The sequence below is a fragment of the Hevea brasiliensis genome, chromosome 5 (genome assembly GCF_030052815.1).
Source record: "Hevea brasiliensis isolate MT/VB/25A 57/8 chromosome 5, ASM3005281v1, whole genome shotgun sequence".
NCBI classification, from domain to species: Eukaryota; Viridiplantae; Streptophyta; class Magnoliopsida; order Malpighiales; family Euphorbiaceae; genus Hevea; species Hevea brasiliensis.
Genome location: NC_079497.1, coordinates 101,775,140 through 101,787,686, shown reverse-complemented (window position 1 = coordinate 101,787,686; position 12,547 = coordinate 101,775,140). Strand labels below are relative to the sequence as shown.

The following is a 12,547-nucleotide window of genomic DNA, read 5'->3' as shown; positions in this document are numbered from 1 at the left end:
CTTTCATACTTGTACTATGTATGGGTATATGGGCATGTGTTGGCTCCTACTAGTTATATATGGAGGTAGGTGTTGATCAAGATGGAATCTGTTCCTCTAAGTAAATAAAGATAAAATCCTATGTTCATTTAATTGTTCTTGATGTTTCAAGTTCCTGGCCAGGACAGATAGATTTATTCAGAAAAGAGTTTCTGATGAGAAAAATCTTTTTAATCAAGAACTGGAATTAAAAGAGAACATAATATTCATAGCAATGGAGTTTGACATAAACCATGACTCCAGCTTGAGTTGGAATTTTGTAACAGAGAGATTCTAGTGCATGGTAACATATGATTATAGGTTCATTTAAGGTAAACCTTATTACTAATTGGGTGGCCATGGCATGCTATGCTAGGTGTTAACCATGGTCTATGAGGTGCATAAAATGATTTAGAGAAATCATTTATAGTAAGAAAGAGTTCTGATGATATTAAGAGTTGATATCATGTCTCATTGCCAATTAGTGATGAGCCTAGTAAGTCACACACATACACAAGTTATCAACTAATTAAATATGATTTAATTAATTAATTAAAGAGTTTAATTGATTAATTAAATAGATTTGATTTGCAATTAGATTGCAAAGTCCCTAGCATGACTTGAAACCAAATCTAGATTATTGGATGTGTAGTATAAGTTAAATTTATATTTAAAGTGTTTAAATATGAATTTAATTAATGAGAAATTAATTAATAGAGATTAATTAATTAATTTATATTTGATATAAATTGATTAAAAGAAGAGAAATAATTATTTTGGGTTGAGAACTCAAAATTAAGACACAGGGGCATTTTGGTCATTTCATTATGTGACACGTGGCACCATGAGATGGTGACACATGGGATTACACATAAGCTTGCCAAATGTTTTTAATCATGTAAGATGATTAATATTAAGATTAAATATAGGTTTGACACTTGGCACAATGTAATTGGGTCACTTGAACCTAGAGCTAATCAAAGGGTGACATGTGGCAAGGGTTTAATGTGTTAACCTAGCTATATAAGTGTTGTTATGAAAAAAAAAAAAGCAACCAGCAGCCACTCCTCCTTTGTCACGTCATTTTGAGGCTCTTCATCTATTCTTCTTCATCTCTCATCAATTCAAAGAGATTAGCCATCAATCTCTTGAATTAAGAACACTAGAAATTGTTTCTAGTGTCCTATTTACATCTTTAATCTCTTAAAAGGCAGAACTTGAATTTCTAATTAATAGAAAAAGCTTTAGAAGCTGTTCAAGGGCTGCCATAGGTGTTCTTGGTGTGGACAAGCTAGAGGGATAACATTTGGTGTCCTGAAGACGAATCTCAAAGGCACAGACACGCTGCAGTGCATTAAGAGGTTAGTGTAATCATTCTTGATTTAATCTAGGGTTCTAAAATTAATATGATTAATTTTAAAATCTTAAATGGCAAATACAGATCCAAAAACATATTAAAAGAGTTTTAATATGTTGTTTATCATTAAAATCAAATAGATAAAAATAAATCTTGCATGATGCATGTGACCCTAGGTGAAAATTTTTTAATTCAATGGTATAAACTTGTGTTTTTCATGCTTCCGTTCCTTCACATTATTGATTGGACAAGATTTGCGTAATTCATACTATATATTTAACTTTTGAGCTGTTGTAATTGTTAGAATTGCTTAAGAGAATTAGATGGAATATATATGAAGGTCAAAATACCAGAAAATGCTAAATCAAGATATTGAACAAGAAGAGGAGAGCGAGTAACAAATGTTTTAAGAGTATGCTTAAGATATATGCAATTCATTTATATTTTACCTGAATAAGAAGGGTCAACTACTGATGAGAGAATACTTAGAGATGCTCTTAACAGAAGACAACCATTAAAAGTATTTCATGGTAAGGCAAAATATATAATTCAATAATGCTAATCTAAATTTTAAAAAATAAAAAAGTTACTAAGCATTTTTTTTCTAATGTATTTAGACTATTATTATCCTGTTGATGTTAGTTATACCAATTGCAAAGGATTTCTTGGTCCTTATAAAGAGCAATGATATCACCTAAATGAGTGGAGAAATGGCCGTGATCCTATAAGTCCAGAAGAATTTTTTAACATTAAACATTTTGCTGATAGAAATGTTAACGATAGATGTTTTGGTCTACTTAAAATGAGATGGAAGATTCCTTTGAATACATGTAATTATGGAATTAATGCACATGCAGATATCAGCAAGTGTATGTCCTTTTATTAATATATGCTGTACATTTTTTTTTTTCAAGTTTAGTTGAGTAAGTTGACCCCATTCAAGCAAATCCGCCCCTGGATATCATAACTGCTTGTTTTCTTCTTCACAATCTCATTAGAAAGGAAATGTTATGTGACGCTTTGGAAGTTGCATTAGAAGCAGTAATGGAGCAAAATGTAGCACAAGGACATGGTAAAGAAAATTACATTGATAGATTAGACCCTTCAACTGAGTAGCAAATATAGAGATATAATTTGGCTAAGGAAATGTTCGCAAAATTAGAGAGCACATAGGGCTATTCATTAGTTGTTGTAGCCTATTGTGTGTTGATTGTGCATTCATATGAATATCTTTTCACGCTGTTTATTTGTCAATTTGTTGAAATTGACAACAATCGAGGTATCTAATGTTGCTTTCATTAAAAAATATTGAATATATTATTTGAATGAGTTTTGTCAGCATGTTAATATTTGATCTAGTAATTTATATTCTCATGATTTTGGTTCATGGTTTTAATTGTTTATAGCATGAGTAACTCTAAACAAGTTGGAGGTAAAGCCAAGAATAAAGCTCCTAGAAGAATATGGACCAAAGAGGAGGATATGTGCATGACTCAAATTTTACCAACAGTGCACCATGAAGGAAAGTATAAAGAAGGTGATTTCAAACCAGGTTATTTGCTTGAATTGGGGAATCGAATGACTCAAAAAGTGCTTGAAAGTGCTTTCAAAGCCATTCATATAGATTCTAGATTGTCTTATTTGAAAAGACAATTTTATGCTCTTCATGAAATTAAGGAGAAATGCAACGGATTTGGATGGTATAATAAGCAAAAAATGATCACAGATTATAGAACTGTATTTAATGAATGAGTAAAGGTAATATTGTTTCATCCATTTTTATTATTTTTTTAGATAGTCAAAAGGATGCAAAAGGGTTTTCAGGAAACCTTGTGCTTTTTATGATATTTTTGAAGAGATTTATGCTAAAGATAGAGCAACTAGAGCTAGTGCTGCAAATGATGCTAATTGACTCGAAGCATAAATGAATCAATCTATTAATTGTGTAAATGAAAGATTCCTATAGATGATAATGTCAATGGACAATGCAGTGGAACGTCTCAGAAGGCACCATTTGGGAGTGGAAAGCAAAAGCGAAAACATAAAGAAATTGAAAATTGCAAGGACAATTTATGGACATGATGCAACATAGTATAAAACATGACCAAGAGGTAATGAGTCAATTAGCAAGCACTCTTTCATAGGATGACAGGAACGATAGGACTAAACTTCGACAAGCACTTGATGAGATTTCTAAGTTGACAGCATTAGAGATTCTACATGCCATGAAAGCAATGACTTCTAATAATGTGTCTAATGTTCTTGAGTTTGGAAGATGTGAATGAAAAGTTTGAATTTGTCCACATGATCGTAGATTTTATTTAGATAATAGTCATATATCTGTTGAAAATATCTGCCAGTTTTTGAACACTACTTATCTAGTAGTTATATAGCAGTTTATAGCGGAATGTATGTATAATATAAAACAAGTATATTCTATAATTACTTGGTTTAAAATAAAGTACGATTACTTTTGTTATAAAAAAAAAAAATGATTTAACAAAATTTTAAAATTTATCTTATTAAATTTTTATAAAATGATACTTTTATCAGAATAATCATTTATGAAAAATTTTATTGACTTAATGAAAAAAATAAATTTTCTTTAATATCTTAAATTATCATATTTTTCATATCTTAAATTTTAATTAAATAATATATTTTAAATGTGAAATGTAAATAAATATATCTTATTTAATTTTATTTATAATATTTTTTAACATTATTAAAAAATAACATATATGTTTTTTATGTGAAATTTTATTTTTTCTGTTATGTTAATAAATTTTTCGTAATTAATTATTTTATGAAAAAAGTATCATTTTATACAAATTAAATGATATAAAAAAAATTATTAAATCACCTTATTTTTTGTAACAGAATAATATTTACTTTATTTTAAACCAAATAACCATAAAACACATCCCAACAAAACAACTATTTTCCTGCCAAGGCCATCATAATTTATGAGACTATATTGCCCATAGACATCTTTTTTATGTTATTGAATTGTTATTAAATTTGTTGACGTTTATTTTTTTTATTTCATAATAATAAAAAAATAAATTAAATTTCATAAAATATTCATATAATTAATGTTTTAAATGAATTTTTTTCTTTATTTTACTTTTTTAAATTAAATTATTAATACTTTTTTTAAAATAAATAATTATTATGATTTTTTTTTTTTTTTTTTGCTAATATATGCTATCAACATTACAAATTTACATGATATCCTTCATTCATACAAGTACACCAAACACATTTAACCATTCCAGGCTTAACTGTTACTCTTACTTTCATGGGTGGTACCAAACATGGTTAACAAGATTAATTGTTGCAATTGTAATTGTTACAATATTAACTATCGTAACTGTTAAACACCATTCTGTTCACCCCATACCAAAGGCACTCTAAATATAATCGATTTCTCAAAATTAAAAATTTCTCAATCTCGGCTCTACTTAGACAACTCTCAGAAAAGATTGATAAGCACAAATTTTTCTAGTTTGGATCTTATCTTTTAACAAGATAAACAAATTCCAAATAACAAAAACAGACAACAATAAATCCTGGGAACTGCACCGAGAACTTCATCGTGCAGTTTGTGCCTGTGCATGTTCTAAAAGCTGACTGACTAACTTGTAAGTACGCCCTGATAGTGCCTTGGTGTGATCTATCAACTGCTCATACCTGTAGTGAGGAAAAGTTGCGAAACGTTGTTTTAGCCATTTCAGCAAAATAAAAGGAAAACAAAACCAATGATAAAGATTGAGAGCAATGGCATTAAATAAGAGAAGAAAAGACCAAGTGGATTAACACTGATAAGATTTAATGAACAACAAGTGCTATTGTTTTATGAATCTATCTGTAATCTTACACGTTGGGATGATTAGGCTCCATGATAACAGTTCCTGATTTTGAATCAATCTTAGCATCAAGCTTTGAGTTTCTAATGAGATTCACAATCCATCTCTCAGCCTCCTCATAATTCAGGTTCAATTTCTCTGCAAGGACTCTGCAATGAACAGCAAATTAGTTAAAGAGTAATAAACAAAGAGAAGCATTAAAGTTTAATGCAAGATGCAAAATTGTGTCCGAATTCCCAAGCATAATTAAGGCTATAGTGTGCTTGATGATCCAAATATTAACTGACCCCAATTTTCAAATATAGTGCAGAGAACCTCAACTATTACAGTAGGGCACAAGATATTCATTTCTCAACTGAAAAATAAAGACACATGGCATATTAATTATTGGCACATCTACTATAAACTTTACCTTATTAAGAGCATGCCTTGTAGTCTTTAGATCAAATATTTGCATAGACTTTTGTGTATAATTATTTCAATTATACATACACATTAATTGACACTACATAAATCTCGGTATAAATATCTTATCTAAAAAATACTAAAATCATTCACACATAAGGTCGAGCTGGTATTAGCTATACCCATTGAAAAATACAAGTAAAAATATAACCATCAAATTCAAAAATTTTTAGTTTTTCTGGTTTTCTTTTCCTTTCTTTACGTTCACTGTTTATTAAAAAAGTGTTGGACTCTTGAAGCTAAGTTTATTTACCCCATGAAAAGAAAAATCCGACATTCCCCAAAATCAAATTAAATATTTAGTTACATCCCCTAAGAAGAGGTGAATTCTCGTGTCAAATATTTCCATGCGCGAAGCTTTACTAACACATCCAGTAAGTCTGTGCTTACCCCATGTCAATACGTTGATGTATACGGCAATAAGTTTCAAAGATAAATAGGCGGGCATTTTCAAGGAACTCATCTCTCAGTGGAACAGTAGAAAAGTTGCCATCTTCAACTTGTTTGCCAAGGAACGGATCATTTAAAATTACCTACAATGAAGCAACAAATTACAGCAGGCCTAGGTATAACATACAAAAATGAATCTATTCAGAAGAACTTACAACCATAATCTAACAGTGATACCAGCTAAAACCCACTCACTCCCCCTCACACTCTCAACCCTTCTTCCCCAACACATCCCCACCCCCTAAAAAGGGTAAAAGGATAGAGAGGGAGAGAGAGAGAGAGAGAGAGAGAGAGAGAGAGAGAACCAAATAGAATATATAGGGTATCCCAGAAAAGGGGCAAACTTTCAGTAAGAGAAATATGCTTAAATGTCTTTGTTAATGTATTGAAAGACAATCACACTGGGCACAGGAAGCTTACTTCTTCACACTCTCTCATCTTCTTTTGTGCCCCATCAAAGTCATAATCAACATACACAGAGGCTAAAAATTCTGTGATGGGATCTTTGTACGAGTGCTGCTCTTGCTGCACCACTTTTATAAAGTCTTTGAATTGAGGTCTTCTCCTTTTGTTAACAATGAATGCAGTTGCTAGGTACCTCAAAAGATGGGGAGCATTGGTTTGAATGGCATTGAGATACCTGAAAAAGAACAACAACATTCCATTTTCTAGAGGAGATATACAAGAAAAACTTAAGTAAACAAAATAGGTCTACAGATTTAAATAGTGCAAAAGATAATATATTCAAGTGCTATGGGATCTCACTTAACATTGCACTGCTGCATCGTTGTAAGCATAGTGCAGTTTAAATAATCTCTGCTAATTATCTGGTCCAAAATAGAGAAGGCAACCAAATGCTACCATATAAAACCATTTCATAAAAATAAAAGTTGAAAATCCATATTTCAGTTATCATATAACAAATTAAAGCAGTAAAAATAGATGCACCAAACGCTGTAATTGCAGTTGTTCCTATCTATAAGGACATGCAAGCAGTACAAGTATGCTGCCAGTCTGGCCATATGCTTAGCACCAAAATATCCCAGCAGCAAAGGACCGAGCATTAGTTTCTGAAATTCTGCAACCTACTTCTGCAGTTATAAGTTAACAATTCATAAAATCTACTCTTGACACATCTATTTGCCAACAGAAGCTGCAATGTATTAATTAAAATGAAATAGCATATTAATGGAAGACTTTCCAGACACATACAGACAGTTAAAAAGTCCAGACAACCATTTCACAAAAAGCTTAACACATGGCCTCTCCCCCCCCCCCCCCAAAAAAAAAAAAAAAAAAACTCATGAAATGTCTTAAGAAACAAATTAAATCTAGAAATTCAACAAATACCACAGAGAAAAGAAAGGATAAACTGTACTTGTCCTGATTAAACAAGTCAATAATCTGTGTTCTCCCATTGTCATGGTTGAAAAAGATGAAAAGACTCCAATGCATCAACCATACTCGACTTTGCATCTGATTCAATAGTGATGAGAAACTCTGAAATGTAAGTCACAGCCAGTCAGCACATTTAATCTAAAACAACAAAATATTATGCCATGATATGAGGGAAAAGTAGATACAGTAAAACAACCTTTGAATCAATTATTTCCTTCAACCTATTAAGTTCTTCAAGAGCAATATCCCAGTTTTGCATCAATATCTCAGCTGCCAACTTCCCCCACAGTGCACTAAGACTCCTTTCACTGTTAGTGCACAAGGCCCCGTACTGGTACAGGTAGTCAGCTGCACCGGAGTAGTTTCCACATTCAAACTGAAATTTCGCATACTGATAAAGCGCCTCAATCTGCTCTGGACCAATCTGATAATGAACCACTACCATCATGAGAGAATTATAAAGAGAGGCAAATTAAATCTCTTATCGAAGTAACCCCTAAATAAAAGGTAGGAGTAGGGGACTTAGGAAGAATTACTTTAAGGCAACATCCAAGAGCTTTTGTAATAGAAATTATGTAAGGGACTTATAGCAGCAACAATCTGCAACCATTGGGCTTGATAATGATTTCACAGTATAAAGAAGGTATAGCATTATGGCACAAGGTCAAGAAAAAGAGGCGTCGTCATTTAGCTAAAACTAAGCTTTCACAATCCATTTACATTGAATATTGAGTCTCTCAATACCAGAAGAAGAAAAGAGTTTGGGGATTTTAAAATTGATTTCGAACTCAATAATTCCCAACAAATCTGACACCTGAACTAACTCAACACTTCAATTACAATAATGCTAGATGCATCTACAATTTAAAAACTCAAACATGGATCAACCAGAGCTAGGTATAGGAGCAGGAAACGACACCAATCGTAAATCCGCATTACATTACAATTACCCATAAAATTAAAAGCATAATTAAAGCCTCAATTGCAATTGCAAACCTGATAACGTTCATTAAGCATCTGAAGATTGTACTGTTTGTCCGATCTCAACTCCTGCACGGCGTTAGCATTCTGCAAAAACGCCACCAGCGGGGCAGCCCCCTCCTCCAGGGCCTTCAATCTCGCAACAACTTCCGCTCTCCTATCCACCATATCTAACAAAACCCAACCAAACACATCACATAAGCATCATACATATAACATCTAAGGCAAGCAAAGGTGAAACTTTTCCTTACCTTGAGGGACGTCTTCGGTGTGATAGAGGCTCTTGTGGATGTCCATGGCGTAATCGACCATATTGGTTTTGTTCAAAAGCTCGATTTTGGACTTGAAGATCTGCTCCTCTGGGTATAGCTGCCGTTCTTGGAGAAACTCCAAGAGAGGGAACACCAGGTGCCTGTCCAGATTCGGCGCTATTCTCGGTGTCAGATCGTAAGTAGCCATAGTCGCCTCCGGTGGTGGTGGTGTCCTCAGTTCCTGTGAATCAAACGAGGAGACGAGTAGAAAGAGAAGGAATTAGGGTTTTTTAGGGATTTAACTGGTTGGGTTTGGGCCAAGCCCCAAGCCGATATGAAAAACTACCCCTTTAAATTTAAATATCAATTAAAATTAATTATATTGTAATCCTATGAGCTAAAGCTTGAAAACAAAAATATTGCAATCCCATTACATTTTAAATTTAAATATTAATTAAAATTAATTATAAAAAAAACTACCCCTTTTAAAATTGGTTAATGAATAAAAATTTAGAATAAAAATTTAAAATAAAAATAAAATAGAGGATAATTTTATCTCTAAATAGAAGTTTTAATTATTTTTTTCTTTATAAAAAAAATTATATTGGAAAGAATAAATCAAATCACTTTAAGCCTATTTGGCATTGCTGTTAGAATTATTATTTAAAAAATTATTTTTTAAAATATTTTAATTAAATAATATTAAAAAATAATTTAAAATTAAATTTATAAATTTTAATTATAAAAATATTAAAATAATAAAATAATTTTTTTCATATAAAAATAATTTTGAACTTTTTGTCAAACAGGCTCTTCATCATCAAATTAGCTTTTAGTTTTAATATTTTTAATATTTATATAATTTAAGAAATTAGGTAATAATTAATTTATAGATTATTTCTCTTTCAAAATTTTATTATAAACATAATAAATTTTAAAATTATAAATAAAAAGATTTGAACACAATTTCTTTATTTCTTATATTATTAAAAATAAAGTAGAATCAAATAAATTATCCCTCAACAATCAATTAATTTAAAGATAGCGTATATTTGTAATAATATGATTGTAGTATTTGAAATATACACTTCGTCTGTAGGGAAATCTACTGAGTTTTGACATCCACTTCAAGTAAGTTACATAATCATAAGAAAATAATTCATGTGAAAGTGTAAAACTAATTAAATCTTGTGAAATTGGGAGGGGGGATTTCCGAGAGGGCTTCCATCGCTGTATGTGTATGTCCAGGAATATCGTATATGGCAGAATAGGCTTTCTCTACGAGTTAAATAGGCCAGTGAGTTTTAGGGTTCCACCATTTAACACATGCTAAAGGTTTCGGTTGTTAAGCAGCATGCTGTCTCACTCAATTATTCTAGTTAGTGTCAATAAATTTATCAAAATAATTTAATAGATTTAGAATTTATTGTCAATTTTAAAATAAAATTAGGAAAAAATTTTACTTTTTAAGATAATTTTATATGATTTACTTAATTTTAAAACGTAATTTTAATAATTTACAATTAGGCTATTTATATGATTTATAATTTTTTAAAAATTTAAATATAATATATCACATAGTAATTTAATATAAATTTTATAGTAAATAAATATAATTATTGAAACATGTAAAATATAATAGATAGTGAAATACTTGTGCGTCCTTAAAGGACATTGACCCAATTCAAATAGATTAAATATCAAACTATCATAAATCAAACATCAAGATCCCTTTATTTTTTTGAAAAAGCCTCTAAGGAGGCAAAGCACATTACAAACCCAAAGCACATAAGGCTAGGGGTGAGCAGATTTCGATTCAAACTAAAAAATCAAACCGAACTGAATTAATTCGGTTTAATCAGCTCGATTTTAAAATTTAATCGGTTCGGTTCGATTTTATATTATAAAAATTTAAGTTATTTCGGTTCGGTTCGATTTTAAAGGAAAAAAATCAATTAAATAGAACCAAACCTAATAGTAATTTTATACATTCAAATTAAATCAAATCGAACCGAATTGATTATTGAATTAATTTATTTTTATGAGAAATTTATGAATTATATTTAATTTTTTATATATAAATTATTTAATTTTATTGATTAATGGTTATTAGGTTCAAACCAAAATCAAAATTAGACCAAATAACTTGAAAATCAAGTCTAAATTAAAAAATCAATAAAAAATCAAAACCGATCGGTTTGAACCAAATCGAACAGAAATAGAGCAGTTCAGTTCGATTCGATTTTTCATCCATTTCAATTCAATTCGATTTTTAAAATATATAATTTGATTTTCATAATTTAATTTGGTTCGATTCGGTTCGATTCGGTTTGAGCCGAATGCTCACCCCTACCCGAGGCATTAGGTTGACATAAAAGGAACCATCAGAGTTTGCTACTATAGCTAACTTATTAACCGCCTCAGTATAAGAACGCCTAGTAAATTGAAAGATACAACAATCCAAATCAATAGCAAGAGTACTCGCCCATGAGACTCTGAATAACTTGGATTGAATCTTCTTCCACAATAATTTGATTGAAGCTTTTGGCCTCAGCTAGCTAGAGGGCTTCACAACAAGCTAAACTTTCTATAATGAAGGGGTCTGAGATGCCTTGAATTCGATGGCAAGAGCAACCAAGGTGTAACACCCCTGATTTTTTTATATATTATTATTGGGCTTCGTGTAGGTATCCTCAATTCGCGGAAATTCGACAGTTGTCCGGATCTGTGAATTTCCGGCCAGACAGACCAGCTACCGGAAAAGTCTCCGAATTGGATCGAGGTTTTGGCTACCCCACCATTGTCAGGCATCCCGAGGGCGTTCCTGAAATCGGAATCGGCAAAGGTAAACCCGAACCTTGCTTTTTCGTAATTTTCTAGTGCTTAAATAGGATTAAAAATCCATAAAATATTCGTGGTAGCTTAGAAAATTACGATTCTTTTTGCAATAGCTTAGTAATATTTCTAAGGACCGCGAGGCAGAGTTTTATAATTTTTAGAGCTTATTTGAGCAGTTTTTGCAAAAATGATCAATTATAAGGACTAAATTGAAATTTTACATATTGTGATGAATGATTGATTGAATGGGGCCAGTAGGGGAGGTGTGACGGGATTGCGTTGTGGATATGGGGATATAGAAGTGTGTTTTAAGCACTTTTGCGGGTTGGGTAGGTCCTAGGTATAGGGAGACTCTGGGATTTTCTACGCAATTAGGACGTATTTGGTCTTTTTCCTTGTTTGTATGGAGTCAAATTTATTAAATGATTGTAATAAAATTGTCAGGTGAGCCGGGACAGCCTTCTTCCTCCGCCCAGCCGCCTCAGTGACCACCGTCAAGTCTGTGAGTAGAATATTAATTTTAATTGTAATTTCGATATTATTATATGTTCAGCATGCCCATGCATCACTTATATGCATATATTTATGTAGTTAAACTCTAGGCACGATTTTTGATGCATTGATAAATGTTAAAGTGCCATGTATGTTGTTGTGGTAATTTGGAGCAGTGTGCGTGCGTTGGCGTGCGTGTGATGTGGTGTGGACTATGGATAGGACGGGTAGACACGGCTTGAGTTCTTCATTGGGACCGGTGCTTCGGGGTAGACACGTCTTGTGTTCTTCTTTTTGACCCCGATTTGGTATTTAAGTGGAAGTCCGAAGTGAGTTCTTTGGCACTGAGTTGGATTTAAGAGAGTTGTATAGGGGATCAGCTCCCATATATTATGATTGATGTTACAGGGTGCGTGAGTGCTCCAAAT

The 12,547-nt window shown here is 31.7% G+C and overlaps 1 protein-coding gene across 1 annotated transcript; it reads right to left on the bottom strand.

Moving 5' to 3' along the window:
- Nucleotides 1-4,709: 4,709 nt before the first annotated feature.
- Nucleotides 4,710-9,103, bottom strand: LOC131179945 (eukaryotic translation initiation factor 3 subunit E-like). The gene is made up of 8 exons (XM_058147266.1): nucleotides 8,790-9,103; nucleotides 8,554-8,708; nucleotides 7,754-7,981; nucleotides 7,538-7,659; nucleotides 6,580-6,799; nucleotides 6,100-6,242; nucleotides 5,256-5,393; nucleotides 4,710-5,068 (listed from the first exon to the last, which is right to left on the bottom strand). The coding sequence occupies exons 1-8, from the start codon at nucleotides 8,995-8,997 to the stop codon at nucleotides 4,969-4,971; spliced, it is 1,314 nt and encodes a 437-aa protein (XP_058003249.1). The 5' UTR covers nucleotides 8,998-9,103; the 3' UTR covers nucleotides 4,710-4,968.
- Between the last annotated feature and the right edge of the window lie 3,444 nt (nucleotides 9,104-12,547).

Coding starts and splice junctions, on each gene's coding strand:
- LOC131179945 (XM_058147266.1), bottom strand. CDS start 8,997: ATGGCTACTTACGATCTGACACCGAGAATAGCGCCGAATCTGGACAGG. Junction 7,982..8,553: donor TGCTTAATGAACGTTATCAG/GTTTGCAATTGC, acceptor GTTCATTATCAG/ATTGGTCCAGAGCAGATTGA. Junction 6,800..7,537: donor GACTTGTTTAATCAGGACAA/GTACAGTTTATC, acceptor GTTCTTTTTCAG/GTATCTCAATGCCATTCAAA.